Source organism: Patagioenas fasciata, chromosome 9, assembly GCF_037038585.1.
Source record: "Patagioenas fasciata isolate bPatFas1 chromosome 9, bPatFas1.hap1, whole genome shotgun sequence".
In the NCBI taxonomy this organism is placed as follows: domain Eukaryota; kingdom Metazoa; phylum Chordata; class Aves; order Columbiformes; family Columbidae; genus Patagioenas; species Patagioenas fasciata.
In genome coordinates, this window is record NC_092528.1 from 17,108,000 (window position 1) to 17,135,373 (window position 27,374).

The 27,374-nt window shown below is 35.8% G+C and overlaps 1 protein-coding gene across 3 annotated transcripts in view; it reads right to left on the bottom strand.

Annotated features, from left to right (window-relative positions):
* Window positions 1-700: 700 nt before the first annotated feature.
* PLOD2 (procollagen-lysine,2-oxoglutarate 5-dioxygenase 2) overlaps window positions 701-27,374 on the bottom strand; it is a 50,624-nt gene continuing 23,950 nt past the window's right edge. Inside the window, exons 5-20 of one of the 3 annotated variants that reach the window (XM_065844398.2) lie at window positions 26,592-26,704; window positions 24,545-24,608; window positions 23,678-23,775; window positions 20,939-21,040; window positions 18,009-18,134; window positions 16,390-16,511; window positions 11,469-11,573; window positions 10,105-10,230; window positions 8,786-8,927; window positions 7,528-7,590; window positions 6,033-6,146; window positions 5,564-5,629; window positions 4,424-4,528; window positions 3,366-3,512; window positions 3,002-3,127; window positions 701-1,924 (exon numbers count right to left, since the gene is read on the bottom strand). In XM_065844398.2, the coding sequence (XP_065700470.1) occupies window positions 1,769-1,924; window positions 3,002-3,127; window positions 3,366-3,512; window positions 4,424-4,528; window positions 5,564-5,629; window positions 6,033-6,146; window positions 7,528-7,590; window positions 8,786-8,927; window positions 10,105-10,230; window positions 11,469-11,573; window positions 16,390-16,511; window positions 18,009-18,134; window positions 20,939-21,040; window positions 23,678-23,775; window positions 24,545-24,608; window positions 26,592-26,704 (1,775 nt within the window). In that variant the 3' untranslated portion in view covers window positions 701-1,768. Of the gene's footprint in view, window positions 1,925-3,001; window positions 3,128-3,365; window positions 3,513-3,836; window positions 4,023-4,423; window positions 4,529-5,563; window positions 5,630-6,032; window positions 6,147-7,527; window positions 7,591-8,785; window positions 8,928-10,104; window positions 10,231-11,468; window positions 11,574-16,389; window positions 16,512-18,008; window positions 18,135-20,938; window positions 21,041-23,677; window positions 23,776-24,544; window positions 24,609-26,591; window positions 26,705-27,374 lie in introns of those variants that run through there. The other 2 variants (XM_065844399.2, XR_011740524.1) reach the window with 2 other exon arrangements.

The following is a 27,374-nucleotide window of genomic DNA, read 5'->3' on the forward strand; positions in this document are numbered from 1 at the left end:
ACCACTAAGGTTGAGGTGTTCCATGTCTGGAAACAAAGTCAGAGGATACCAACCTCCAAATATTAGCGTGTAATAAAGAAAAGTTGACAGTCTAAAGAGAAATGAAAGGACAGCAAAGAACTTTGGGTGAGAAGCCATTCCTTTTCAAGCCAGTCCACTTTAGTACATTACTGAAGTTATCACATTTTGATGTGTTTACTTCAGCATAACTAAGTCCAGCTAGAACCCACTCCTCAAAACAGCAGAACATGGAAATGAGCAGACATGCTTATTTTCACTAATGGAATAATCTCTGAATTCCTCTCCCAAGCCTTTCAGCTCTAAATAAAGCTTCTGTTTAAGGAATGTGATTTGAAGTTTCTTCAAATATTAGCAGGTAAAAAGCAAACTACTGATTAGATAATAAAAAAGCTTCTATATAAAAAGTAAGGCTGCTGCAGAAAACAAGACACATCCATGCTGCTGGGGTTGTTCTGAAAGTGTACTGCACTTTCTGTAATGTACGCAGGCACCACCTCACATGAGAAATAATTTCAATAGTATAACAGAGTAAATAAGCCAAAAACTGACACTTAGAGAAACTTCCAATCTAAATACATATGCGACCCCTTAAAAATATTCATCAATAAATATAATTTCTGTAAGAACAATAGCAACATGCAAAGAAGCTACCTAATACAGTCAAGTAAAAGCTGTTACATTAATTTAAAGTTACCTTTTATTTTTCACAAGTTTTTCCAACACATTGTGCATTTTGGCATGGTAGACTTTGAGATAGTTTGCTTCAAGTTTCTTTAAATTACAAACAGTAGATACAGTAGGAATATTTTAAACCGATCTCTTCAAAATAAACGGCAAGTTAAGACCCTTAGCTTTAAAACAGAGACTGCCACAATTTCATTTTCCTGATACAAAATTCAAGTAATTTTAAGTAAGAGTATAAAATTGTCTTTATAAAACATACAATTCTTAACATTTACCAGCATTCTGAAAATAAACATCAAATTTCCAGTATCAATTGGGTGCAATTACATATCTAGAAAAATAACTCATTTTAAATGAAGGTCACTTAGTGAAGAAAAGTAAATTTTCAAGAGGAGTTCTCCAAACAAATGATAAACCGTTTTCTCTTCGCTAAATTATTTCATCCTTGTTTCATCTGCACAATTAATTTATTTTTCTTCTAAAGGTGTACATTTCAGTATTGAAAATGAATTAAGAAAACAGGCTACTGAGATGTTTCCCCTTTAATATATACCAGCATATGGAACTATTACTTATGCCCAACAGCCCTACACAAGATTAACTTGATTTTGGTTTTATGCTGTGGTTTTCAATTGGTTGGTACCACATATATGCACCACAAAAACTTTACTGTGTCACTTCACTGAATGAAAACCATAATAAATAGATAATTTTGTATCAAGAGTTGTTTGGGTTTTTTTTTCAATAAATGGATTAATTATAAAATGTTTTTCCACTTTCCTCCTTGGGTGCTCTTTTTAGACAGCAAAATGGAAAAACAAGCAGGACATGTTTACTTTGTGATTCAAGGCTCAGAGCAGATATTGAGATCTCTTCAACAGTTTTACAAGATTTTCTTTCTTTTATTTTATTTTCTTTTTTTTTTTTTTTTTTTTAAGCCCAAAGTAACTTTGATGTCCAAGAACAGTAACTTGAAGTTTCTTTTATCACCATCTTCCAGAAGAAATCTATAAATAAATGTTTGTATAAAGAATCAAACATTGTTGAAGAGGGGGGAAAAAGATTAAGGATCAATAAATGATACTGCAATGTATCTAGTGCCATTCAAGATAGGAAGTCCTTCATGTAAATGAGTGAGTCTTCCTGGGTGCATAAAGCTCCAGCCTTTCCTGGGAGACTCGATGGAGCAGTTGTACCTCAGAAACTTACAGCCTCCTCCCTGCAGCCAAAACAAAGGAAAACAAACACCCAAACATTTACCTTGTATTTTAATTAAGTTACTTTTTATTTTTCCACAACTTAAAATATTATGCTATTATTACTAGGTTGCTAACAATAATTTTTCTTTACTATCCCTACTAACAAGGTTATTTAAACAACATCATCTTCAAAGCGAAACATAACAGACATACATTTGGAATCAAAGATTGCCCCTTGCTTTGCTTCAGCATTCCCCAGATAGCAACTCATTCAAGCAGCAGCTCTGACAAACAAATCTTCAATTACGTTGCTGTGGATGATACTAGGGAGAAGCCAATCATGTTCGCAGGCTTTGTTCCAGGACTGCATCCCTATCCAGGATGGCATTTAAACAAATCTTAAATAAATTGATCTGGCTGTTGCTTTGACACTGAAGGTGTGTCTTCTAAAGTAGTAAGTTTGGTAAACTCATGGGTGTTAAGTAGGACTGTGAATAATACAGGTTTATAAACAAGTAGGTTAAGTTTCTCTGCTAGTCAAACCTGGATATAACTGCCATAAGCCCTGCCTATCTCCACACTCTAGGGATTGTTTCATTTGAATCAATATCAGAGTAGAAAGCAATCTCAAAAGACACCAAACCAAAACAAACCCAACAGTTGAAATTTTTCAGTCTGTGGCTGATCTAAAAAAGGATCATTAAAAAAAACTGTAAAGAAAATAAACCATTTGAGACAACCTGGGACCATTTACAGTATTTTGAAAAATTGGTTTTCACTGTACAGAAATTAAGCATTTCAGAAATGCTGAAAGTAAAATGGCTAATGTCACCAAAGTTGTTCTTTAAACTCCATCTCCCCCACTACCTGCAGCGATTTTGACCAATTCAGCTTGACTGCATCAACAGTTCTGGATCCTGCAATCAAGCAAAATCAGTACTTATCAAAAACCACCAAGGAATAATATATCCTAATTCGTGACCCACATCTTTTCCTTTTCAACATGGTCTTTAAGTATATCCATCTAGGCTCTAGTTTGGAAATAATATAGGTGCTCAAAGGACAACATTTTTTAAGTCAGTAAGTTATCAACTTACTTGAAAGTCCTCTCCTACTTTGTTGAGAGCGATGTTGATTGTGAATGTAGAGGAGTCATGATGAGGTCTGAGTGACCGTTGTCTGTCAGGGCTATATTTTACAACAAAATTCAATAAAGCAAACCCCTGAAACAAAATATACAGTCAGATGTCAACATGTGAACTTCCAAGTCACATACAGGGTTCTTGTTTTCTGTGTGGTTTTTTTTTTTTTAAAGATGAGTAAACAATTCAACAACATTCACCTATAACTAGTTCTACATTATGTATAAGCTCCCCAATCAAACAAAAGTGTGTATTAAATAAAATACTTAGAATTACTCATGCCATACAGTAATAATCTGCAAAAGTTTTAAACACATACCTTGGTATAATAGCCAGCAAACACTTTTAGCGTTACCGGTGCAATGAACTCTCTGATGAAATGCAGCCATTCATTATCCAGTCCAATTTGCTTCATATGAATATCATCAGTTGGGACATTTTCATAACCTCCAGAAATACGGCTGTCCTAATGAAAACACCATAAACGGCTTTGAAATATGGACATGGAATGCTTCTGGAATTTCTACAAATATTTATTTGAAATGTGTAGAATCACAAAACGCAAAAAGCAATGCTTTAGTGGGCGCATGTGAGCTTGCTGTGCAGTAGTTTCACAGCTAACTGCTGTGGAAAAAATGCTGAGCTATCCATGAGCAAAAATTGGAAATTTTTTAAAAGGTGAGTCTATACTTGGATGTGTTGCCTGTCAATAAGCACTTCCTGGAGTAATGGTTTTATTTATTGAGATGCAGAGGCAACTGAAGTTATACCAGATCAAGAGAGTACAGACCTCAACCTGACGTGGTAATAAACGTTGAAATAATTTGAAGATAACAGTATGTTAAAATCCTTTCTGGAGGTTCCTCTCTGCAGTAAAATAATGACTGTAATTTATGTCATTTCCAAGGTACCAAGTTTGTGAATATGACAAACGTTCCTCCGATTTTAGCAGTAGTTGCTGAATACCTTGAACTTTCTGCAAACAAACACAATAGCTCATAACATTTGTGGGTAACTGCTTAGGTGGAAAAGTCTGACAAATTAGTACTTAAGAGGTAAATGAGTAAAACTTCTCTGAACATTTATCAACAACCATTCAAGAACAGGTTTGGACAACTACCAGACAATTACTGCAGCAAGGACACCACTGCTGGTGTCTGAATTTGCTAGTTCAAGGTTCATTGAGGAATGTCACTATATTTACTGAACAACAAGCTATGTGGTAGACTAAACGAAGTATTTTATACCATGAAGCAGATGTATTGGTTCATTAGCAATTGTTGGAGTGTTTGTTTGTTGCAGTACGCTGTGACATATTATTACAAAGGTAAAAGCTACTCACTCATCAAGGTCATGTTTATATATGCTGATACTTACTTGGTGTTTTCCACCAGACCATTGTCCAAAATGTTCCATTTCTTCTACCAATTCATCACAGGCAGTGTCAGAAAATATGGGAAACCAAAACACATCTGGACATGGCTACAAAAAAAACCAACAAAAAAAAAAAACACAACAAACAAACAAAAAGAAAAAAAAAACACACAAAATCAAAACCAAACCATTCATCTCTTTCAGTAGAGTTAAACTTTAACATCTATCTTATTTTCAACTGCTAAAAAAAGGACATCTTCACTTTTCTTGGTCACTAAAGAATATCAGCTGTTCTAACCTGAGCCATAATTCAGATACATTTAAATAATAATATAATTTTGGCTTGAATCACATGCACATTCTCACAGAACGAAGCAAAAACTATGAGCTACCTTGTGAGTCACGGCCCAGCATAAGCAATGGCATCAGTGCACCCACAGATCCTGTGCCTTGGTTGCTTCAAATAACAACTCTGATCTTCTACATTACAAGCTATTACAAAAACTGGTTTAAAACCTAACACTATTTTAAACACAATTTATTCTGGCTTTTTAAGGAAACACAGTTTATTAAATTACTGTCCCTCATTGTCACAGAACTGATCATCCACCACTGCTACAACATCATCCTAGAAGCGCTTTGTCTAGATCAGTTGCATGAGAGCGAATAGCCAGGCAGACAGAAAATTTTAAAAAATAATTTAAAAAAATCTCTTAGTATCCAGCAAGAGGCTTTACATTGGATTAATGGTTGTCAGACCTTAGGAATCCATAAGGACAGGCACAACCCAAGGAAAGTGTCTGGAAGAGCCTGCCTTTGCTAGATACCAGGAAACATAGCAATCTGCTGTAGAAATTCTATTAGGCCTTCTGCTAGTGGTATTAGCTAGTTCAAATAAATAAGCTAAACACATCTGTATTTTGGTGAAGGCAGTTACTTGGATGACATTATTCTGAACAATCTAGCAGTTATTTTTTTGATTCCTCTCATGTAGTTTTCAAAATGGCAAAGATTCAGTTCTGACTCAAATCATCACACAGCTGTTCAGCCACAGACCAAAGAGCATTTCCATGGAAATACTTGCTGTATGCCACTTTATTATCAGCCAGTCCCATACATTTTAAGGAAACTACTTATACCTACCTGTTCTACTATATTATCAGTGAAGATCTTTGAGTAGTTGGGATTTATATAGGTTTCCTTCCAGTCCTAAAAACCATGATTTTAAAACATTAAAACAGAATAAATTAATTTATAAGTGACAAAAAATAATTTATCCATTTGCTCTACTGAAAGCTCTGGAAACAATTAAACAATTTCTTATACCCATAAATGAACTGGCTCTCATCAGGTCAAAAGTCATGAAACCTGTTACATCAAGACCATATGTCCAACTCCTTACTCTGGTCATCAGTTGGCTTGTTGATATGATATATTGTCGTTTGCTTAAACAGGTGGCGGAAAACACCTTTTAGTACACAACCAGTATTTAGCGTATAATAACCAAATGTTCTCCACGTAAAGTCTTTAAATCCCAAGTCCTTTATAATACATAAACTTTATCATTTTTTTTCAAATCAAACAACTGTTTCATCAATAATTAGATACATACCACAGGATTTTCAAATATCTGCCAGAGGTCATTGTTGTAGTGAGAGGTATTGTAATTGGCTGTAGAAATAAGTCTTCCAAATTCATGTCTGTTGGTAATGTACATGAAAACACCCTACACCAAGCAGAGAAAAATGGCATTAGCAAAACTGTCCATCTTAGCAAAAAAGATGTTTTAAGAAAGCCTGTTTGCTTATGTCTGTGCTTTCATAAAATATATCACGTGCTTGTACATACATACTATACACGTGCTGTTCATTTAAAATCCTTAAATTTTGCATGGTTAATTCTAATCACCAACTAGTGTTCATAATTCCTTCTTTACAGGTATTTGGTTGAATTTATTTTCCAAACATATTAAACCAAAACATATACTGTTCATAACACAAACCCACATGCAGTTATAGAAAGGAAAAACAGAAAAGTAGTTGGTTGTTTTGTTTTCCAGAAAACCTAAGCAGACACACTGGAAGCACCTGTTTTCAAACTGAAAATACTCATCCAAGAAAACCAGCATCTAGGGTTTAGTTTCTCATTAAAAATTGAAAGAATAAGCTAACGATAGACAGGCTACTGGAAGTCAGAACAAGAAACTTATTTCAGAGTATTCACTACATGATCCGCTGATGAATTAGCCTGAAATAAAAATATAGTGGCAAATACAGCATAAAGTAATATTCAGATCATGGTACAAAACAGCTGAGCACTGTGAAGTATGTTTGCCTAAGCAAACATTGCAAAATATGTGCAAGATATCAATATGGTAAGATACAGCTTTATTGTCAAGCTATTAACAGAAGATATTAACAAAACTCTCTTAATTAGAAATAGTAGGAGAAAACAGTTCCTTTTAGAGAAACTTAGGTTTTGTGGGGTCTTTTTCTAAGTTTACTGTTTTTCAGACTAAAACCACATTTCAAAAGTGTTTGTGACATTCAGATTTGCAGCAGATGAAGACATTCTTATTTGGATATTTTGGTATTTCTGTATATGTTTCTGTCTGAAAAAGAGTTAAACTGTTAGAAAGATGATTATTATGTTAAACATGTGCCCAGTTTGGGGCACTTACCAAATCATAAAATAGCTGCAGCATTGCGAATAAGAAAGGTCTGGGTCAAGAAAAACAGCTTAAAATGACACCGATTACACAACAGCCCTGTGTGGTCACCAAGGGAGCCTGGCAGAGCTGCTGGCGACTAGAGCTGTAGTCCTTCCTAGGACTGCGGGAACAGTTTTAGCTACAAAGAAAGGCTTCAGCACACCTGGACCTCAGGATCCCTGAGAAACCTCCCTGAGGAAAGGACAAGCCTCTCTAAGACATTTTGAGCTGGTCATGAAGAACGTGTCCCTGGCCAAAACTTGAACCTTGAGAAGACTGAAGAGAAAGGTAAAGCAGTACTTCATTAGAGTAAGTGGACAGAGGAGAAGTATCTTCCCATGGTAGAATAATACTGCACGTAATAATAACTAATCAATTAAAAAAAATAAAGCAACACCTTTGGGGGTCTGAGCATATGGAATGTTTCCGAAGAGGGGGAGTCTTTTTCCCTTTGTAAACTCTAAAATGAAGGAGAATCATTACATCAGTTTTCTGATACATAATCTTTCTCTTTTCTGACTACTATTAGGTTTCCACAGTTACATTAGGGTAATAGCAGCCTTTGATCAAGAGCTGATATGCCTTCACAGACAACATGCATCATCAAGCAAAGCTCCTAATACACATGTCAAAGCTGTTTCCACCAGCCCCTTCTTATCTGCTGCAATACAAAAACAAGCATGGACCAGACCATCTTGCAGCATAGACTGGGAAAGAGGAGAAGAGAAAGCAATTTTTTGATGAGCCAGTCAGATTAGTTTAATGAGCACAAAGGAAGCACACATTTGCAATAACTCAGCTGAGAAGGTTTGAATACAAGAGAATGGGATGGGGATGTTCTGAATAATCAGTACAAAGGAGATCATGCCTTGTTATGAGGGAATAAAAAAATTAATACTTGCCAACTTTTCTTGTTCATTTCAGCAAAATTATTTTTCAATGCTATAGTGTCTGGAAATAGGTCTGGTTTAGGTTTTATTTGTTTCTGTGCTGAAACTAGTGTAAATATCAGTAGAAATGTGGATTTACATATTCATATTTTTACAGTACAAATACTTTTTCTCTCATTACTTACAGCTTAATGCAAGTAACAAGTTTCTGATACAGTTTTAATCTATCTGGAAAAATCAATGAGTAACTCATGCTCCCTAAGAACATACGTACAATTTCATAAATCACTTAGGCTTTTTATATCAACACTGCCCATCATTAGTTCAAATATGTATCTAAATATAAAACTGCAAAATATTCCAACTTCATCTGCTAGAAGTTTCACACTGTATAAAAACATGCATAATAGAGATGCTCTAAATGCATTGATAAGTTTGAAGTCACAAACAGTACAGAAGTTGAGCCCTCTTTCATCCTGTTGAGGTTGCATCAACAAGGAAGGTATTTTAACCTCAACAGGAATTTTCAGTCCATTTAAATAAAAACCATCACGCAGTCAGCGCACCAGTGCCTTGCAAACACTTCTGTTCTCGACAATTTAAAGAAATACATCTAAAATGCTCTACGTCACAAAAATTGGCCAGTACTTTGAAACAGAAGTAAAAATAAAATATCCAAGATCAATCAAATGAAGCAGTCACGTGCAGCAGGACATAAAGAAGGCTGTGTGTACTTAACAGCAAGCTGTTATAGATACACCTTACCATTTCCCTGGCATTCCTGCAGAGAGCCATATCAGGATCCAACTTATCACGCATAAAGTAGTTCTTTTCTTTCATCTCAGATCTAAGAGTTTGTCCTTTAATTAAGTATATATTAGCCATATAAGGAATATTCCATACTCCTCTGTAAAAAAAAAAAAAAAGGCAAATAGTTTAAAGCCGTGGAAACTAATTTGTTGCCTATTCTATCAAATCAGCATCTCCATATTTGCTGACAAGACTAAGCAAGTTTTAAGGAAATGCAGCTGAAAGGTTCCCAAGACATTTGAAAAACCTACAGCTGGACAATGTGGACATCTCAAACGTAGGCGTAGGCAGTAATTCATCTTTTATGAAGGATTGTTAAAAAAAGTAGAAAGGTCAAATTCTCTAAAGAGTCATAACTACAAACATACTTCATGTTTCCATAGTTAAGACAATCTGTCAAACCCTTCTAATATTGTTCTACACTACCAGATGGAGAAATTCTAAAACAGAGTTTTAAGTGAGTTTAAAGACTTTACTGAGGCTTCACACTGCTGGTCTGACCTCCTCACACAAACACCCACGGATCACAGCAGGCCACGTATTCATGTCACTTGGGCCAATATCAACAGAGAAGCACTGCTGTGACAATGCTCACTCTGCAGTTTTCCTCCCTCCCAGCACCATGAGCACATCTTTCAGTGCAACTGAAAACGAGCCAGTTCTATTCAAGCAGTCAGTCTGTTTCAAGACCTTTTTGTTCTTCCAGGGCAATGAAAAGGCATCACCACATGGGAAAGTCAAGCTTAGAACAACTTACATCACATTCATCTAGGGGAAGGAGAAACCCCAAAGGCTACGTGACAAAAATACTTCTCAAGAGCTCATTGGGATACATCTGACAAAATATACAAGAAGAAACACATGAAAAATTACAGTCACTCAGCTGATTAAATATTTGCCCCAAAGAGAAGTAATTTGATGAAAGCACCAATAATTTCATTTGACTGGTTCCTGGGATAGAGTTTTGAGTTTGCTATTTGTTTGTCTTACCATTTTCTGCATTATGCGCGGCTAGAGCAACCAGACACAATCAGACAGGCACCAGCAATGACTATGTCTACTACTAATACCAGCACATAGTGTTAAACACTTTGATTTTTTTATTCAAACTGCAAATGGGGGAAAACAAATGCATTCCTATGAAACAGAAAAAGGTAAACAATAAAACTAACCTAGGCTATTCAGTAATACGAGATTGCATGAATATGTAAGAATATGTTGCTAATAACCATACTGGGTGCCTTGACTTCAAAAATTAGCTTACAGTTACTTACATTCTGTTCCCTTGGACAATATCAACATAATCTTCTGATCGAGCATAATAGCCATCTGGACTCAAAGCACCCCAGAAATTGGACCAAAGCTTCCCATGACGAGTTACAAGTGGAGCAATTATCTTTCTGTGAAGTGACATATTGAATAAGAAAATATAAACTGCTACACATATATTATATGTCAAAATATACTAGCTTTCCTCAGTTTGGACTTCAGTGTAGTTAAAACACCAATGACTGTCAAGCCTTGGAACAGCTATTCTGAACTTAAGGTGGAAGAAACAGCATTGAAGTAACCACAGAAACAACATCAATGTAACTGAAGCAAAGACTCTTATAAATCAGAGGTGGCTTGATTTTCAGTCAAGAAAAAAAAAAATACTGCCCATAGTATAATGACAAAAAGCATCACAAAGATATCAGAAAAAGAACCAAAACAAAACCAACACACACTACAGCGAGACCTAGCTTACCCAAAACTTAGTAGAGTCAGAAGGGGAAATGTAAGTTGACCAGAATAAAATGGCACTTTGTTTCAGAGGGTGCCTACTGGTAGATATATTTTGCAAACCTTCTGTTTCTTCCACCCCGTGTACCTGGCTTTTAGCCTCTTTCTACAACAGTAAATATTACAAGGAATATAATGCAAAGGACTGACAGTCACATCTTTACTTAAGCTCCATCCCTTCTCACTAGTAGGTCAAAACAGACATTGACAACTTATCTTTATGTGACACACCTGAGATTCGCAGATTTGTTATGACCAGGCAAACACCACCTACCTACCCAAAAAGGAAACTCTCAAATTGGCAGGAGAAAGTGCACAGTGAGCCCTGTCTGCTGAAAGGTATTGCTGATGAAATCACAGCTTTGTATAGCATAAAAGATTGCATTAATACAAGGAGAAACTGATCATCGTAGCTGCTTAATTTCCAATACCTTTCCACTATTCTATTGCACCTCTGATCTTAAAAGAAAGTAATAATACTGCAACACTAGAGCCATAAACTCTAGAGTTTTTGTTTGGTTTTTTATCGGGGCTTTTTGTTGTGTGTGACCAATTTTGAAATCATTAGTCAGCAAAATCTTAAATCATTACATAAAACCTGCTTACACCATACCATTCTCCTCAGAGGAACTTTGAAGCATTTGAAATTCACACCAGGAATTGTTGCTTGACAGGAACAAAATGCCTTGTGAATTGCTGGCCTCCAAGCCCACTGTGAACTATGGCAACCAAATACCACAGTTAAACAAAGAGGATCTAACTGCAAGGAGAGATGAGATCTTATTTTTTCTGGATGGGACCCAGAAAATCCCTTCAAGTTGGAGGAAATTCTGCAAAATCAAGAGATATACTACACCTGTTCTGTTCTATCAGTATTCGTAAAGTTTTGGGGTTTGTCAGCACAACATCTGCATCTATGCTGAAGTAATATTCACATGCTTTATCCTGGCGACAAAGGTCCCTAAAAAGACAAAAAGGAATGGTAACTCACAGATGTCCAGAAAAGAGCCACAAACAAAAACCCAAGAAAAAAACAATCAAAATAAAACAAAAACAAACAAAAAACCCAAACCAAACAAACCCCAAACCAACAAAAAACAAACAAAAAAAACCCCAAACAATCAACAAAACCACAACCAAGTGCTCTACTCATACATTACATTAAAAGCCCTGTGTAGTGTAGTATAGTAAAATAAAGGTGTTTTTGGAATACAGTAGTGTGAGGAACTAAAAGAAGATTTAAAACCAGGGATCACATGCCTTATATTTTTCTTTTACTAAACTAAGTGATCTCTAACCTTTACCAAGTTCAGTAAGAGCTACTATGCACTGCCCCAGTAGAAAACAAGGCAGAGGGAGGGCAGGGGGAGAGTATGGAAATCATGCCACTAATTTATATAGCTGGATATCAGTACAGTCACTTAATAGTGAAGTATGAGCTTATTAAGTAGGCTTCTCTAGTAAGTAACTGCATGTGGCTATAACACTGTCTGGGCAAGGATGCTACAGATGTGATCTGCTGATCTGAATAGTAATTGAAACCTTATGGATAGAATAAGTCAAAAAGTATAAAGAGACCTTTTCTTAGTGTTCTTGTAACTGACAAGAACAACACAGTTTTTAAAGAGAAATATAAAACAATTGCACAGGCAGTGAACAGAAATTACAAAAAGGAACTGAATTTGTCCCATACACTATTTCTATTATTTGCATAGATTCCCACACCTTCAGCAGAAAGCTTTGACCAAGCAGAAGACATTCTACTATAAATATAAAAGACACATATTTGTATAATTCTGGCACGGTACACATGCTAGGCTAAGATCTGGTATAGTGAATTCAGCTTTCCTATGCCAAGAGAATAGTAGGAGATTATAGTCAATCAAACATACTTTTAGAGGAAGTGGAACAAGCAGTAGCTTTCTATCATGCAGGTGCTATTGATTTTGTCTATTTTCCCTGGTATTATTGACAGAACTTGCATTATTTCCACCATAAAAGCTTGAAACAAGAAAAATATTTTATTTTCTTTCTTTAAAAAGTCTATAAACACTGTTTAAGTTCCACATTAATTTATTGCCTGCAACTGTTTTCTACAAAGATCTGTCACTTCAGGAGATCTGACAAACAGTGGATATGAGGGGGTACAGACAAGCCAAGGCAGCTGCTGGCTGCATGCCAGCTCCTCCGTTCCGCCCCCCCACCCAACACGGCACTTTATCGGCATTTAGCCCATCTCCTGTAAGAGTTACTACTCATCAACTTCTTGTGGACCTTTTTGTTCAAGCTTTTCTCTGCTCAAAGGACTCTAAAGCTATGACTTTGTTGGAACTATAGGAGAAGGCAGAGCTTTTTTATTCCATAAATTTAAGCTATCTTTCATTATCAAACTTAACCACTAAAGATGCAGTAATGATTTGAGACAAATTTTTAAAATACCCAAAAGACCAAAATGGTCTTCCCACTCTGTTTGGACACACACACACAGTTTAAATCTTTGGTCAATCTCTAGTTTTGCTTTAAATGACATCTCCTTCACTGACAGTTTTGTACCTTCATATAAGATTTTTTTATGACAGCAATTTCTTAATCAGCACTTTCTTCCATGATTGCCCCAGCTGAAAGCAATAGGTTTTATTTTGGTCATAACATGGACCAGCAATTAAGTCTTTATGGCATTTTCCATTACTAGCCTATTCTGTTCAAAGCTTTACAAGTATGGAACACAATTCACATGTAGCTTTATCATTAGCCTAAGTACAACCATTAACCTGACTTTTATATTGCACTTGACATTAGCTATTGCATTTCTTCCAAAAAATATTCAGCTCCTTTAGCTTTGTTCTGTTAATGAGGAAACTAAACCTGACAGACTATAGACTCCATGCCAACCCAGGGTTCCAGCCACAACACTGGCCAGCACCTCCCCAAAAGCAGCAAAAACTTTGGTGCTAACAAAAGTATGAACGGTATTAATGCTTTTTAATTACAAAAATGTGAAAAATAAATAACAAATAGAACATATTTGTATTTAGTTGTAGGCAAATGTGACTGGAAAAATTAATAAAGTAAGCCTATTCTTAAAAAATTCATGCATCTTCTCTTCAGGCTTTCGGTGCTGTCAAGTAGCTTTCCCAAGGAAACAGAAGTAATCCTGGATATTCTTACACTTTAAAGTATTACTTTCTTACAATGTATGTTAGCCTCTCCAGATGCAGAAATCCCAGATCATACATGACACTATTTATTATGTGTATCCAGGTCACAGCAAGGAACAAGTGGAAAGTGCTTTCTGGCAATACTCATAGGTATAGCAATATACTTCCTAACCTAAATCCAATGGCTAAAACTTTCAACCTGCCTGTTTTACACTCCACATGCTTATAAGCTAAGACTGAATATTGAAAAGGAAGTTATATTTTTGTACGTAACTTAAAACGGTTTCAGTGTAATAATTTAAAAGCTTTAGTAAAAGGCCAAGATTTTTTGTTGGACGTGTGAAGTCAAGCTCAGCAGATCAGTTCACAGTATTTTGCAATCGGAGCGATGTTAACGTTGCTTACAAACCATGAGCCCATCTGGAACAGTGACCTCATCTGAAAAGGAAAAGCGTCACTGCTCTTCAAACTTTCCACTGAGGTATTCCAAGGGCTGAGTTGTTTATAGCACTGAGACATACAGTCTACTCAATTTCTTTACTATTGAGTTACTTACACTTTCTTTACACATAGCTTGAATTTGCAATTAATCAAGATATAATTTTTATACTACTCATAGTTTGAGAATACAATTCCCAATGTGAACTGTGAGCCCAAAGGGAGAGCACTCACACCTTTTGACAGACCTATGAAGTAAACAGTGCCCCAGATACAAGTCTGCAACACTCATTGAAAGACTGGGGGACATTGCCTGCCACTTAGGATTACATTTTGCACCTCTCCAGATAGTCACAACAGTATAAAGAAACTCTTATCACCCATCACTAAAAGGAAACAAGTGTAGCCACAAAACAGATAAATGACTAATGTCTAGTTTTTCATCTCAGGCTTAAGACTGTTACCACGGTTACCACACTTGGAAGCTACTGAAATCAGATATGGGTGGGAAAGTTGTTTTTCTTCTGCAACACTCAAAGTTCAAAAAGGTTGACAGGTTTAAAGATCTTTTGGTGAGATTTAGTAACAGTATAGAAATTGTCTACCCTAAAAATTCTGCCATATGGTGTCTATATAACAACAAAGAGGACCTGGTGACTCCAGAAATTCCACCTCAGTTACATGTAACATATAGTGCTTCACAAAGTTTGCAAACACTGTACAACTGCTTTAGAGACCATTAGAAACAAAGAAAGAATTATTTGTAAACATGCTGAATGGCTGCTTACCCTACCACTGCACATCTGCAGTGTTTCCTAGAAAGGCTACGGGCAAGGTTTGGACCTCAGCCAAATATCAGCTTCCCAGTGGCTTCGGCACAACAAAACCCCATTCAAACAAATAGCCAAGAACACCTCAGAGACTCAGGATTAATTCCTCATTCTTTCAGTGGATGCCATGAATATATTAAAAGAAAAAAAAAAGGCTTTTTGAAAATAATTTCTCGGTTCTGACGCTCATGGAAAATTTGCGAGAAAAGAGAATAGAAGAATTATGCGAGAACGATGCCTGCTCATGGGTCACAGCAAGGTGTTGGTGGGATCCTGGTCTGTAAAACTCCATATTTTGATGGAAATACTGGGAGAGCCATGACAAGCTCTGTGATAGCTGCAGGCACTAAGGAAACCCCTTTGCAGGCAGGTCTGAGATGGAATCTACACTCCAAGGTTCAGATTTAGGCCTGGCAAGTGCCAGGTTAAAAAGCTAAAGAGTTGGAATTGCTAGTAAGATGGGAAGGAAGAAAAACATTTAAAAAAAAAAAAAAAAAAAAAAGGCAAGACCAAGGAGATAAAATCAGTTCCTTTGCAAGCCCTGTTTTTCTCCTGAAAGCAGAAACTCCTGCTAGAGCACTTCTAAAGGATATTCCTGTCTCTTTATGCCATAGAAATAAATATAATTCTGTCAGCTGTATGCCCAGGTCCAGCTTTAACCATATTTTTACTTAAATGATGGCGGACTAAGACAAAAAAGTACAGATGTTAAATGCATATCCAGTCCAAGAGGTGCTTCTATGCCATGAAATCCCTTTGTGATAAGTTAGCTTGAAAAGGTTTTGGATAAAAAGAAAAACCAAATAAATTTTTTGAAGATAGACTGCAATTAGAATTTCCATTTACATTTGCACCTGTTTCCACCTTCTTCTTTTAAGAATTACTGCCATATATATTTGTCTGCATAAACTTTAATAGTTCGCTGAAATATATAATCTATTTTATTTCAACAGCATTCTTTAAAAAAATATTTAAACTTTACAGTTTATGTTCCTCATGTTTCAATATATATCCATTTGGCCTAACCATAATGTAAAAATAATCTGACAACTTTCTTTGTAGCCTACTATTGTCTATACTTTCACTAGAAGACAAGATGACAGACTATCAAAGTAGTCTAAACCAGAGAGATATTTTCACAGCGACTAACAGCTTTTTGTATCAGACAGAAACCAGAAAATACTCCATAGTTCATATCTTACATCTAGAGCTTGTTCTACCACAAAAGCTCTCACTTTTTTATCTTAAGATGTGAAGTTGTTAGTATTTAAGATGCAAAATAATATACATAAAGGATGAAAAACATGTTAGTGCATGCATCATTATAACAGATTTATAAATTAGAAATTACATTCCCATGTTCCGGGCTTCTGCTTGACTCAGATTTTCTTCAGGTCCAACAATTTTTATATTTCTGATAATGTTCTTGGCTTTTTCCCAGAATTTCTTGATGTGCTTTTCATGGTAAACCTCCTGTAATCATGTTAACATTGTTTATAATAAATTAAAAGTACAAGTTGCTGTGAAATCATAAACATAGTGTCCAAGAACACATTGTATTCTATCCTAAACGAACAGATGGTAAACAGTATTTGAAGATATTCCAGTATATCTGCCATTAAAATCAAGCCCTTCTGTCCAAAATTTTAGCAAAAGAATCCAACATCAGCAATTGAAGCTGTACATCCAGAATAATGATGCAAGACTCACAGACTGTTTATGTGGTATTTTTTCAAGATATTTTTTTATGATCTTCAAAACCCATTCTGCAATGTCAGTGGCACACAGGAGGTTTTTATACCATCCCAGATGGCTTTAGAGAAGGAGCTGCTACCTGTACTCAGGTGGACAGTCACAGCCATTGTTTCTTTAAAACACAGTCACAGTGATTGCTTCTTTAATTCATAATTACCCTACCTCTAATTTAAGAGATCTCAGCTGCATGCAATGCTTCCAAACCAGTGCCCTCACTTATAGCTTTTGCATATTATGGTTGACTTCAGAATAATTAAAATATTGGGTGTTGGGTTCCCTCCTGTGATAAAGAGTTGTTCAGTCTTTTATATTTGTTTCAAATATCATATGACATCTGACTGAAGCAACAAAACCTAGCAGCGCCTACAATTCCTATGTGCATATCTCATTTATACCTTCAGCGTTCCCTTAGAAAAACACACTGAAGGCCTTAAAGATAAGCTGTATTTCTATTACTCAGGCCTTTTGTGCTATGGTATCAACAGTAATTCACACCAATGAAAAACGGCAAAATTATAATATATTCTTCCAATTTCTCTTGCAGCATTTTTTCCAAAAAACCTACATCTGTCACCTCATTCATGAAAACAGCAATACTGAAGTCATTGGTGAAGTATCAGCAACATTAGATCATTAGGTAATAAGCAAAAAGCATTCAAAAAAATATTCAGAAAAGCAACTCATCTGTACTGCCATTTAAAATATACCTGGACACACCAGTCTTTCCCACACCACCCAGCAGGAGCACCAAGAGAAATATAAATACACTGGAGTATCAACAAGATGAAAACCAAATCCCATGTCAACTCTTGGATAACACTTACTAACAACATGCTTTAACTTCTGGTTCAACCCTGAAGCGGCCAGGCAGTCAAACTAGATCATTGTAGGTCCCTTCCAACAGAAACTATTCTTTTCTTAGTCTGTTATATTTTCTTATGACAATTAGTACTGCTCCCAGAAGCATATGCTTAAAATACAATTTTTTTCATTACTAAAGAATCTAAGAATTTATTTAAACAGACGTCAGTAAGCACCGCCACAATTTCATTTAATTAGTGTATTTTTCCACTTCTGCATACTAAATTCTGAGATTATCTCTTCCTATGCAGTTTAACTGTGTACATATGTAGAATCCATACATTCCCACACTCATTTTCATTCACATCATAACTTCCAAATTGAAGCTTTACACAATAGTAACATCATACTTACATTATTATGAATGAAGATACTGAGTGTCTCCTTTGGGTAGTCCAGAGACAACAGTCTGTCTAAAAATTTAGGTAGGAAAGGGGTGGGTTGTTCAATGAAAACACCAATTTTTACTCTTGGATATTCCTAAAAAAAATGATATTTTGACACAACCAGTAAGACTTGCCTCCTGTCTAAGATTAGTTATATTAAAAAGCAACTAATGTCATGTTGTAGGAACTTAGGCCACACAGCTTCCAAAGAATCAAAGACAACTAGCTCAAAAGTGCTATGTCCCATATTTATTTTCATTGACTTCATTAAAAAGGCAAAGATAATGGATTTAAACTCTCTGAATTCCAATAACAGAAACAGGAAGTAGAAAATAATGTGTTATGGTTTTCAAGAGTCTTACCCTTAAGAAAAATAAACCAGCAAAAAAGTATTTAAGAACTGCATGGCAAATTCATTTTTTGAAAGCAACCTACCTATATATGTTAAGTTTACAAGAAAATACAAGGAAAACCAGGTTTTTATAAGTAGTTAAAGAATAAATACCACAAAATATTTAACTCATTTGTATGTTAAGCAAAAGACTACAATATCCTTCCATACAATAATATGTGCTGTTTCCCCCAACCATTATAAGTGGGCTCTGCATTACTTCCCTAGTCAGTGATTTCATCAAGACCTTTGATGAACTAAGTAGAGCTTCTCTCCTTGCATCCAAGGATGCTGAAGTTTTATGCATCTTATTTTAATGTGAATTCACATCTTTTGAACAGTCGCATTAATTCCTGCTTTGCCTGTGCTTGATATAGAGATCATGACCACTAAAACAAACCTAGACAGCACTTTTGTGTATTTCTAAAATATACTATTACATTATGCAAGACAAAGAAATCTGACCTTCAAAGGCCTCCGCTCTTACACAAAGAAATGCACTGATTAAATAAAGTTTTTTTTCCACCTCTAAAGCAGACAGTTAGCATAAACGTCTAACCCACTACAAGGCTCGGAGAGAAACCTTATATGAGCATAAAAGGCTGCAAGTTAGCTTTCCTTAAGCAAGCCAACACCCACTTGAAAAGTGTCTGGATAAACCATCAGTGCATGGTGAGATTTCACAATGTCACTGTCTGCATTCGAAATCCAGAAACATACTGGCAAGTGCACCGCATCGGAAGCATTAGGAAGCAATGTTTACCCTGACTGCTAAAGTTAAGGTCTGTTGGTAAGCCCAGCCCAAAACATTGAATCCACAACACCTGAGCTCATTGAGTTAAGGATCCATTCATGCCAGAATTCATCTAAAGGAACTCAAAGCCCAAAACCTAGTTGGTATCAACAAATCCGATTCTGTATATGCTTACGAGAACAACATGCAAAATGCTCAGAAGATATGAACGTATCAATGCAGAAATTTAAATAAAACAATATGGTAAGAATTATTAGAAGCACAGAGCTGGTATTGCTCTTTTCAATGAAGATTTCTTGTTAAGTAGCAACCAGCCAGGCCTGAACAGAAAGCACTTTCAGAAAATGAAGTATTGCTTTTACTCAGAAATGCCTGAAGTAAACACTCCCGCTGAGGCCAAAGAAAAGTCTCGTTATTTCTGCTGGCAGAGTGGGTGAGGTATGAAGTCCAAAGAATTAATTACAGTAAGGAAGACACATTCCAAGTAGATGCACATAAACTATAGAAAGCTTTCCAGTAAAAAACTGCAAGTTACTTTCCATTACTGGCTTTAAGATTTAACCGCTCCCCAACAATGTTTTAATTACCAACACCATTAGGAAAAACTCAGACAACTTCTTTTGTTATGTAAAATTTATGTTGGGAATGCAAACACTATTTCAGTAGAACACCATTTGAATGTTGTATCTTCAAAAGATACAAAAAGAATCTGAAAGTTATTACAAATCCAGCAATAGCTTTTAAAATTTATATTCCAGTCCATAAGCTGCTTATTGTCCAGAAATTCTTTCACTTTGTGCTTTCATTACAAAGATAACAAACCACTATTTCTTTCATGCTATCCTTGACATGACCTTCTAAGACCCGTTCTCATTCAAATCTTCAATACATAACAGATATGAAACAGCTGCTGGAAACAGCCGGTTAAGAATAATCAGAATGTTCTTTTAAGTACAGGGCTTACATCTTCCACATGGTACATCTTGGTATTTACTCTGCCTAAAATTTACTGAGTACAAGCTGATATCATCATAAAGACAATGAAGACATCATGCTGGGAGCCAAGGAGCCGATGTAAGTTCCCAAATATTGGACACACACACACCCCATGTGTACCTGTATGTTTGTCCTGTAAGAATTCTGAAGATTGTACTGATATCTGACTTCAATTACATCAGATTTGTTCTACAGAAACATATTTGCATATACAATACAGGTATTTGTATCATCCTTTACAAGCTAAAGCAGTTTTGACTATTTCTCTGTATCTCTCAGAAAACAGTAAGTGTAACCACGTTACAGTTAACTATTAACCTCTAGCTGTAAACAGAAATTGTTGAACTGATGCATATCCAGTTTTTTTGTAGGTCTGCACTTAAAAATCTGAAATACGTAAAGAGTATTTTATCTATCTCCTCAAAAATTCTAATTATTTACTTGAATCTTACATGACTCAAAATTGATTGATTCAAGCTCAGTGAACACAGGTAAGGATCCGGATGGCTTTTGGGGACTGCATCATCTTCAGTAATATTGAGGAAACCTACATTAACATGCATGCATAAAAATATTTCTAAAAGTAAATAAAAATAAAAATTCCATCTTTAGTTTCATATACAAGAAAACATGCCCCAAAGCATCTACAAGACATAATATTGGATACTGAAGCTACTTTGCCTCAGAAATCGCTGTACACCTGTACACCTATTAACTGCATTCAAACAGGTTTTGTTCTAGTGAAAAGTACTCTTACCGTCACTGTTGACAGGTCTAGTAAGTCTAAATCACAAATAGTGCAACCCGTTTCCCGTGTCCAAGCATTAGGAATGTAGTTTCCCAAATAATTCAAATGAATCTGGTGAATAAATGAACAATTCACATTAATGAAAGGTGCATGCAAATGGTGATTTGTACCTTTTAAATAATTCAGGCTTATTCATTGAATCTCATACCTACAGGAAATTGACTGTATTTTTCAATTTCCAATTAAAACAAACAAACAAAACAAACCACAAAACAAATAAGCATACAAAAATAGCTGGTAAAAGCTTTTTCTTCTTCTTTTCATTTACAAAACAGGTTATATTCTCCTAGCATCTACATTTGTTTTTTCAGTTAAACCAAAAATCTGCTGCAAGTATAACTACCAACTAAACGCTTTTATAACTTACAAGACACAGATTACAGATTATACTGGTCTCAAATCTGCATGGCTCGATTTTGATGGGAAAAAAAAAAAAATCTATATAGTTTATTCTTTCCCCGAATCTAAGAATCATCAATACATCAAAACACAAAGAGTGACCACATGAAAAACACATAGAAAGTTTAGAGGATACATGCCCAAACGATGTATTTTTGACAGGTTATGCCAAAATTCAGAAGCCAGCCCAAGGGACACATTTTAAAGCAGCATCTAGCTTCTTAACACGTTTCAAATTGGCACTGAACAAATTATGCACTTTTTCTGTCAATGGGCTGCCCTGTCCTCCTGGATTACACAGGACATTTGTGCAGAACTTTACTCTTCTCCAGTGCCATTTGCAATGGGTAAAGGATCTCATCTGCTGGGGAAAGTCCGCCTGAGGAAGGCTACTATTCATTCCTGCTCTACTGCTCTCATAAAAAACTGGAAGGAGAGAATATTATTTTGAATAGAAAACACTCCAGTCCAATAATCAACCTGGGTTTTATCATATTTTGGGTGTTTGTTTCTGCATGTTGAAAATAATTTCAGACACACCATAAACAGAATTACTTGAACTTAATTTCAAAGATGTACAATAAAGTTGACAAAAATTAATATTTCATAAAAGAGGCAAGCACTTGAGGGGAAAAAGGAAAAAAAGAATTCCATGTCAGGATATCAGGATAATTTGGTATCCATTTCAAGGTGTCTCTGACCAATGCTATTTACTAATCTGCAAATTGAAGAGATCAAATACAAACCAGAAGGTTCTTATAAACAGAACTTCTATTATCTGGAGTTAATTCTGGGAATTACTTTCATATTAGTTTATTTACCTACCAGAAAAAAAGTTTTTCCCATCTATTACACTATTGTCATCTTAGTACTACTCTATATTTAAAACAGACAAATCTAGTCACATTGGCAAAGTCATATATAACAAGTTTCCTCTCTGCTTTTAAAACTACATCATTATATGCAGAGATTGAGTTTTGTTTAATGTAGCGTAAATTGTGTTAGTATAAAGAGTTCCAACCTAAACTGCTTGCCCAACTGTAAAACACAGCACCTTTCTTTTCACGGGCAAAGTGTCAACAAAGCCAATGATGAGAGATAACTTGAGGCCAAAATAACTGGAGCAACATGAAAGAAATTGGTCACATATTTCACTGCTACTCAGTAGATATAAGCCAAAAGATAACAGGATCATTATCTTCACTAATTCCAAAGATGAAATTCAGTGCAAAAACTAAGCAGCAGCAGTTATTGGGATATTAATGAGTTTGAAACTTTATTTCATTCTCCCAGGAGCAATTTTTCTGAAAATAAGGAGCTGCAGTAAGGAACACATATTCAGAAGAAGTTAGGCAGTATCCATGCCCAATCCTTCAGACAACAGAGGCTACTAGAAATTATACACCTCTACACTTTTTTTACAATGTAACAAAAACATGCAACTGCCATATGATCAAAACATAGCTGTTTCTCCCAGAGAAACTGTGCCAGGTCTTCTGGACCACTGAATCCTTACACACGGTCAGAATCTGCCAGAACAGCTGTTCCACAGGGCAGACAGTGCTCTACAATGAACCAAAGCTCAGGAACCATGAGTACATCGCAGGCAGTGATCAGTGACACTTCTGGACAACACCCTCAGACACATGGTGTGAACTGTGGGGTTGTCATATGCAGGGACACGAGTTGGAGTCAATGATCCTTGTGGGTTCCTTCCAACTCAGAACAGTCTATGACTTCTACAAAGATGCAACAACAAAAACTAGCCATGCGTGTGTATATGTATACACACATACATATATATATTTTTGCCTACATACAATATATTTTTTATATATGTGTATACAAACACACACCAAGTTCTGCAGTAGGATCAGATGTGTTACTGTTTTGTACCCCAGCCTGCAACTCTTGGTCAGATTTCTTTCCCCCTGAAAACCTGTTCTTCTGATTATCATTTAATAACCAGATAGACATTCTTCAGTAGCTTCAAGAACTGTTTTGTGACACTGAACAAATTAATATAAGCTTACTTGCTTCTAATATCTCACGCTACAATAAATTTGGAAGCAGAATGAGTTGTTTCAGCAGTGACATCAAGTTACAGTGACAGCAGAATAACATGATGGAGAGAGCTAGTAGAATGGGTTTATCTTTGCAATTCTTATTAAAATTAATTGGAAATGAGCAGTGGTTGTGTGCTATGACTGTTTCAGACTCTTCCATCATTATTTTGCCTCTATTAAAATTGACATCTTTGCACAAAAATAAAAACAAACTGCCACTCACTTTAGTTGGACCATTTCCATGAACAGTGATCGGTAACGTGTCATACACTGAATTCCTTGCTCTCACTTTTCCTTCTTCAAATTTCAATAGAACTTCATCTGCAAATCAATAAAGATCATACAGTAATAAAAGTTTATAAATAAAAGCTAAAATTTCTGAGTTATTTCAGTTCTTACTGATACCTTGCTGTCACTATCATTGTGAATGTTACTTATTTGGAAGTTTTTGTTCATTTTTTAACTAGATCTTCACTTCTAAGCTCTTTATGCTAAATAAGGTTACATCAAACTTCAGAATTTGTCATCAGCAGCCTTCAGTATTTGAATAAAATCTGCTTTAAAAATAAAACTAATTTTGTGGAAATGCTATTTATAGAGAAATTATGGTTATTTCAGATACAATAAAAAGTTGTTCCATAATTATAGGTTAAAGGTAAGAAAGGAAGTTTGCACAGGTATCAGTTTTCAATTGAAATTCATGACAACTGAATAAAGGAACTTCTACATTATTCCACATGCTATTGCATTATGTACAACTTTTTCCTTAAGAACATCTAAAACGCAATTTTAATTACCATACTCCTATAATTAACTTTGTAAAAGGTAGATGGAAAAATGGTTCTTTGCATTTATTGCTAACTTCATTTATTGAAAATTATTTTTTCTATTTTAAATCAAATATTTTAATCAATGGGAGAAATCAATTAATATTAAACCCAAAAGACTTGTAACCAATCTGGTAATCAGGTTCACCCATCCAAATATATCTTTAAAACACAGATATGTTTAGGGAATGATATTTACAGTTGAGCAAAGAAACCATTAATAACAGTTAATAAAACACACAATGTGCAAATCCCATGCTTACCAACAGCTCCATTTAGGGTCTGGAAAATTGTACATTTGTGATCCAAAGTAATGTTAAAGCGTTCCTGAAATAAAAGTACTAAACATGTTAAAGCATTTTAAAAAGCAATGTTTTTAGAGTAATACTGCAGTTATAGGGCAGTAGCAGCAAGCAATCAGGCAAAACTATGTATTCAGCTCTTAGATATAATCTTAATTATATATTGTTAAGTTTTTCTATATTCCTGAGTTGTGCACCCCTACAGCAATCAGTTTTATGTATACAAAAACTTTACCAAAACTTGAAGGATAAAGGTCATAACTTTCCAACGAAACTACAATTTGGCAGTACAAGATAAATAAAATTTGTGTCTTGGCCAAGCAACAAAACATACTGTGTTTCTCAATCTCAAAAATACAAAAGCCAAATTTAAGTACTATGTCAGAAAACACTAGCGGTTTTAAAACATGTTCCTAATATTGTATTATTAATCCTACCTAGCTGCTTATTTAAAGTACCACATTTTGAAGTTTTAACATGTGGATCAAAGCATATAACGCTTAGAACACTCTTAAAAACTCTTATATAGATAACACACTCTGTTTTGGTCTTCTAAGATTTTGTTACATGTTCTACAGCATAGGACATGACCATACAGATAATAGTGCTAATGTATAACACAGTATCCTATACTATGCCATGGAGGCATTTTGAATTGCAGCGCAGTTGTGCACTGTGCAGAAGTACACATTTTTCTCTAGAAGACAATCTGTTTAGACAGCTAATTATATTTCTTCTGACTTTGGTGCAGAGTCAGCTTTAAAGCCTCTACACACCGTCCTTTCAATTGTATATCTAGCTTCTGACTTAGCTTGTGTAAGATGAATTTGAACATTAAGGGCTGGAAGGAATGTCCTATGAGGAGCAGTTAAGGACTTTGGGTTCATCTAGGCTGTAGAAAAAAAAAAAAAGGACTTAGGGGTGACCTCATTGCTGTCTACAGCTTCCTGAGGAGAGGACGTGCAGAGGGGGGTATGAGATCTGCCCCCTGAGATCCAGTGACAGGATGTGTGGGAACGGCTCCAAGCTGTACCAGGGGAGGTTTAGACTGGACACGGGGAATCTTTTCTTTACCAAGAGTGGTCAAACACTGGAAGAGACTTCCTAGTGAGGCGGTCGATGCCCCAAGCCTGTCAAGTGTTTAGGAGGCATCTGGATAATGCCCTTAATAACATTAATTTTTGTTCAACTCCTTGAAGAATACAGGGCTGACCTAGGTGATCATTGTAGGTCCCTTCCAACTGAAATATTCTATTCTATTCTAGTAACTGTGTCTAAACATGCCTGATTGTTTCAGGCGTAACTTAATGGAAAAATATATATGGATTTCAGAAACTTCACAACTGCCCAAGCTCAAAATCAACCTCGAAATTCCGCAATGTCATATTCTAAAAATCTTTTTGCATCAATACATTGTTAACTTTCCTTAGCCCTCTTTTTCCAGCATCAGGGCCACGCCTCTGACATCTATCATGCTTTAATGCTGCTACTCAGCAGAGAACTTTGTTAAGCTAGGGCACTGAGAGGTCTTCACCCAAAATTTACAATGCAGGTATCTTGAACTTATCTGCATAAAAAGCTGAAGAGTCAGAGGCAGCTGCAGGCAGGATCTGAAATGGCAGCAAGCCAAAATATAAAACACTGGATCAGCAAGTAGTTCAGTGACACCCTGGAAAAATGCCACATTCTCCAGCCGTCAAACTGCCAAGTACATGGCACCCTCATTGAGATGAATGTGTCCAATCACATCCCTCACACCTATTATTTCTAATAATGAAGACAACCTGCTTGGATCTGCAGATAGTATGAAATAATAGATCAAGTCATGACCCTTTGGAAGTCTGTTCATCAGTCCTACAGCAGGAACCTCCAGAGAACAAACACAACCATCAACACAGCACTCCGGAATAAAGAGACAGCACTGCTTTTATTTTTATCTCCTGATGTTTTATGAGGAGCAAGATGTTATTTCAAGAAGAAAGAAATGAGAAAGCCAGTCACTACCTACCCTTGCCAATGGGTCAACATAGATTTTGGTGTAAAACAGCTGGTCATCATCATTATCCTGCAGATTCCATTGCTGCACAATACTATTTATATACGGAGCATAACCAATAAATCCTGCAATATCACACACACATAAGTTATTTCCATAAAAAGCATTACTCTGCCAATGCTGTCCACCAGTCAGGAACTTCATTCTGACTGTTTGGTGCCAGCAAAGTATTAAATCTATACAACTTGGCTCAAAATACAGTTTTCTTCCTGTGATATGTACCAGTTCTGTTGTGAAGGGTTTATAATTAATGGTTATTTTTATATTAATGTTATTTTAGGTGAAAAAAAATAGGAAACGGATCTGTTTAGGATGGCCCTGAGAACTACAAAGCATGAGATTAGAGTACTACTGTTCCCAAAAAGTCTATCTGTGGAAAAAGTTTCATTTTCATCAATCACTTGCTTCTGGCAGAGAAGCCTGAATCTAATACTGCCAGAATTACAAAGAGAATTCAACTCAAAACCAATATACATTAAGTTTAAGCCAAAACAAAAAAAAAAAAAGATAGGGCAGATAGGTGAGTTACAGAAAGGAGGGAAAGGAACAGGTACAGTCCCAGATCTATACATTGTCCAGCACCATGTACCTCAGAGAAGTGACATTCTGTGCTCTGTAGCAGCTAAACCACATTAGTCAGGAGATTCTGTGACCCAGCTAAACTGTGCCTTTAAATAGCACATACTGCTTTGACTGGGCTTGTACACTAGATTGTTTCTGAAGTAGATTCAATCA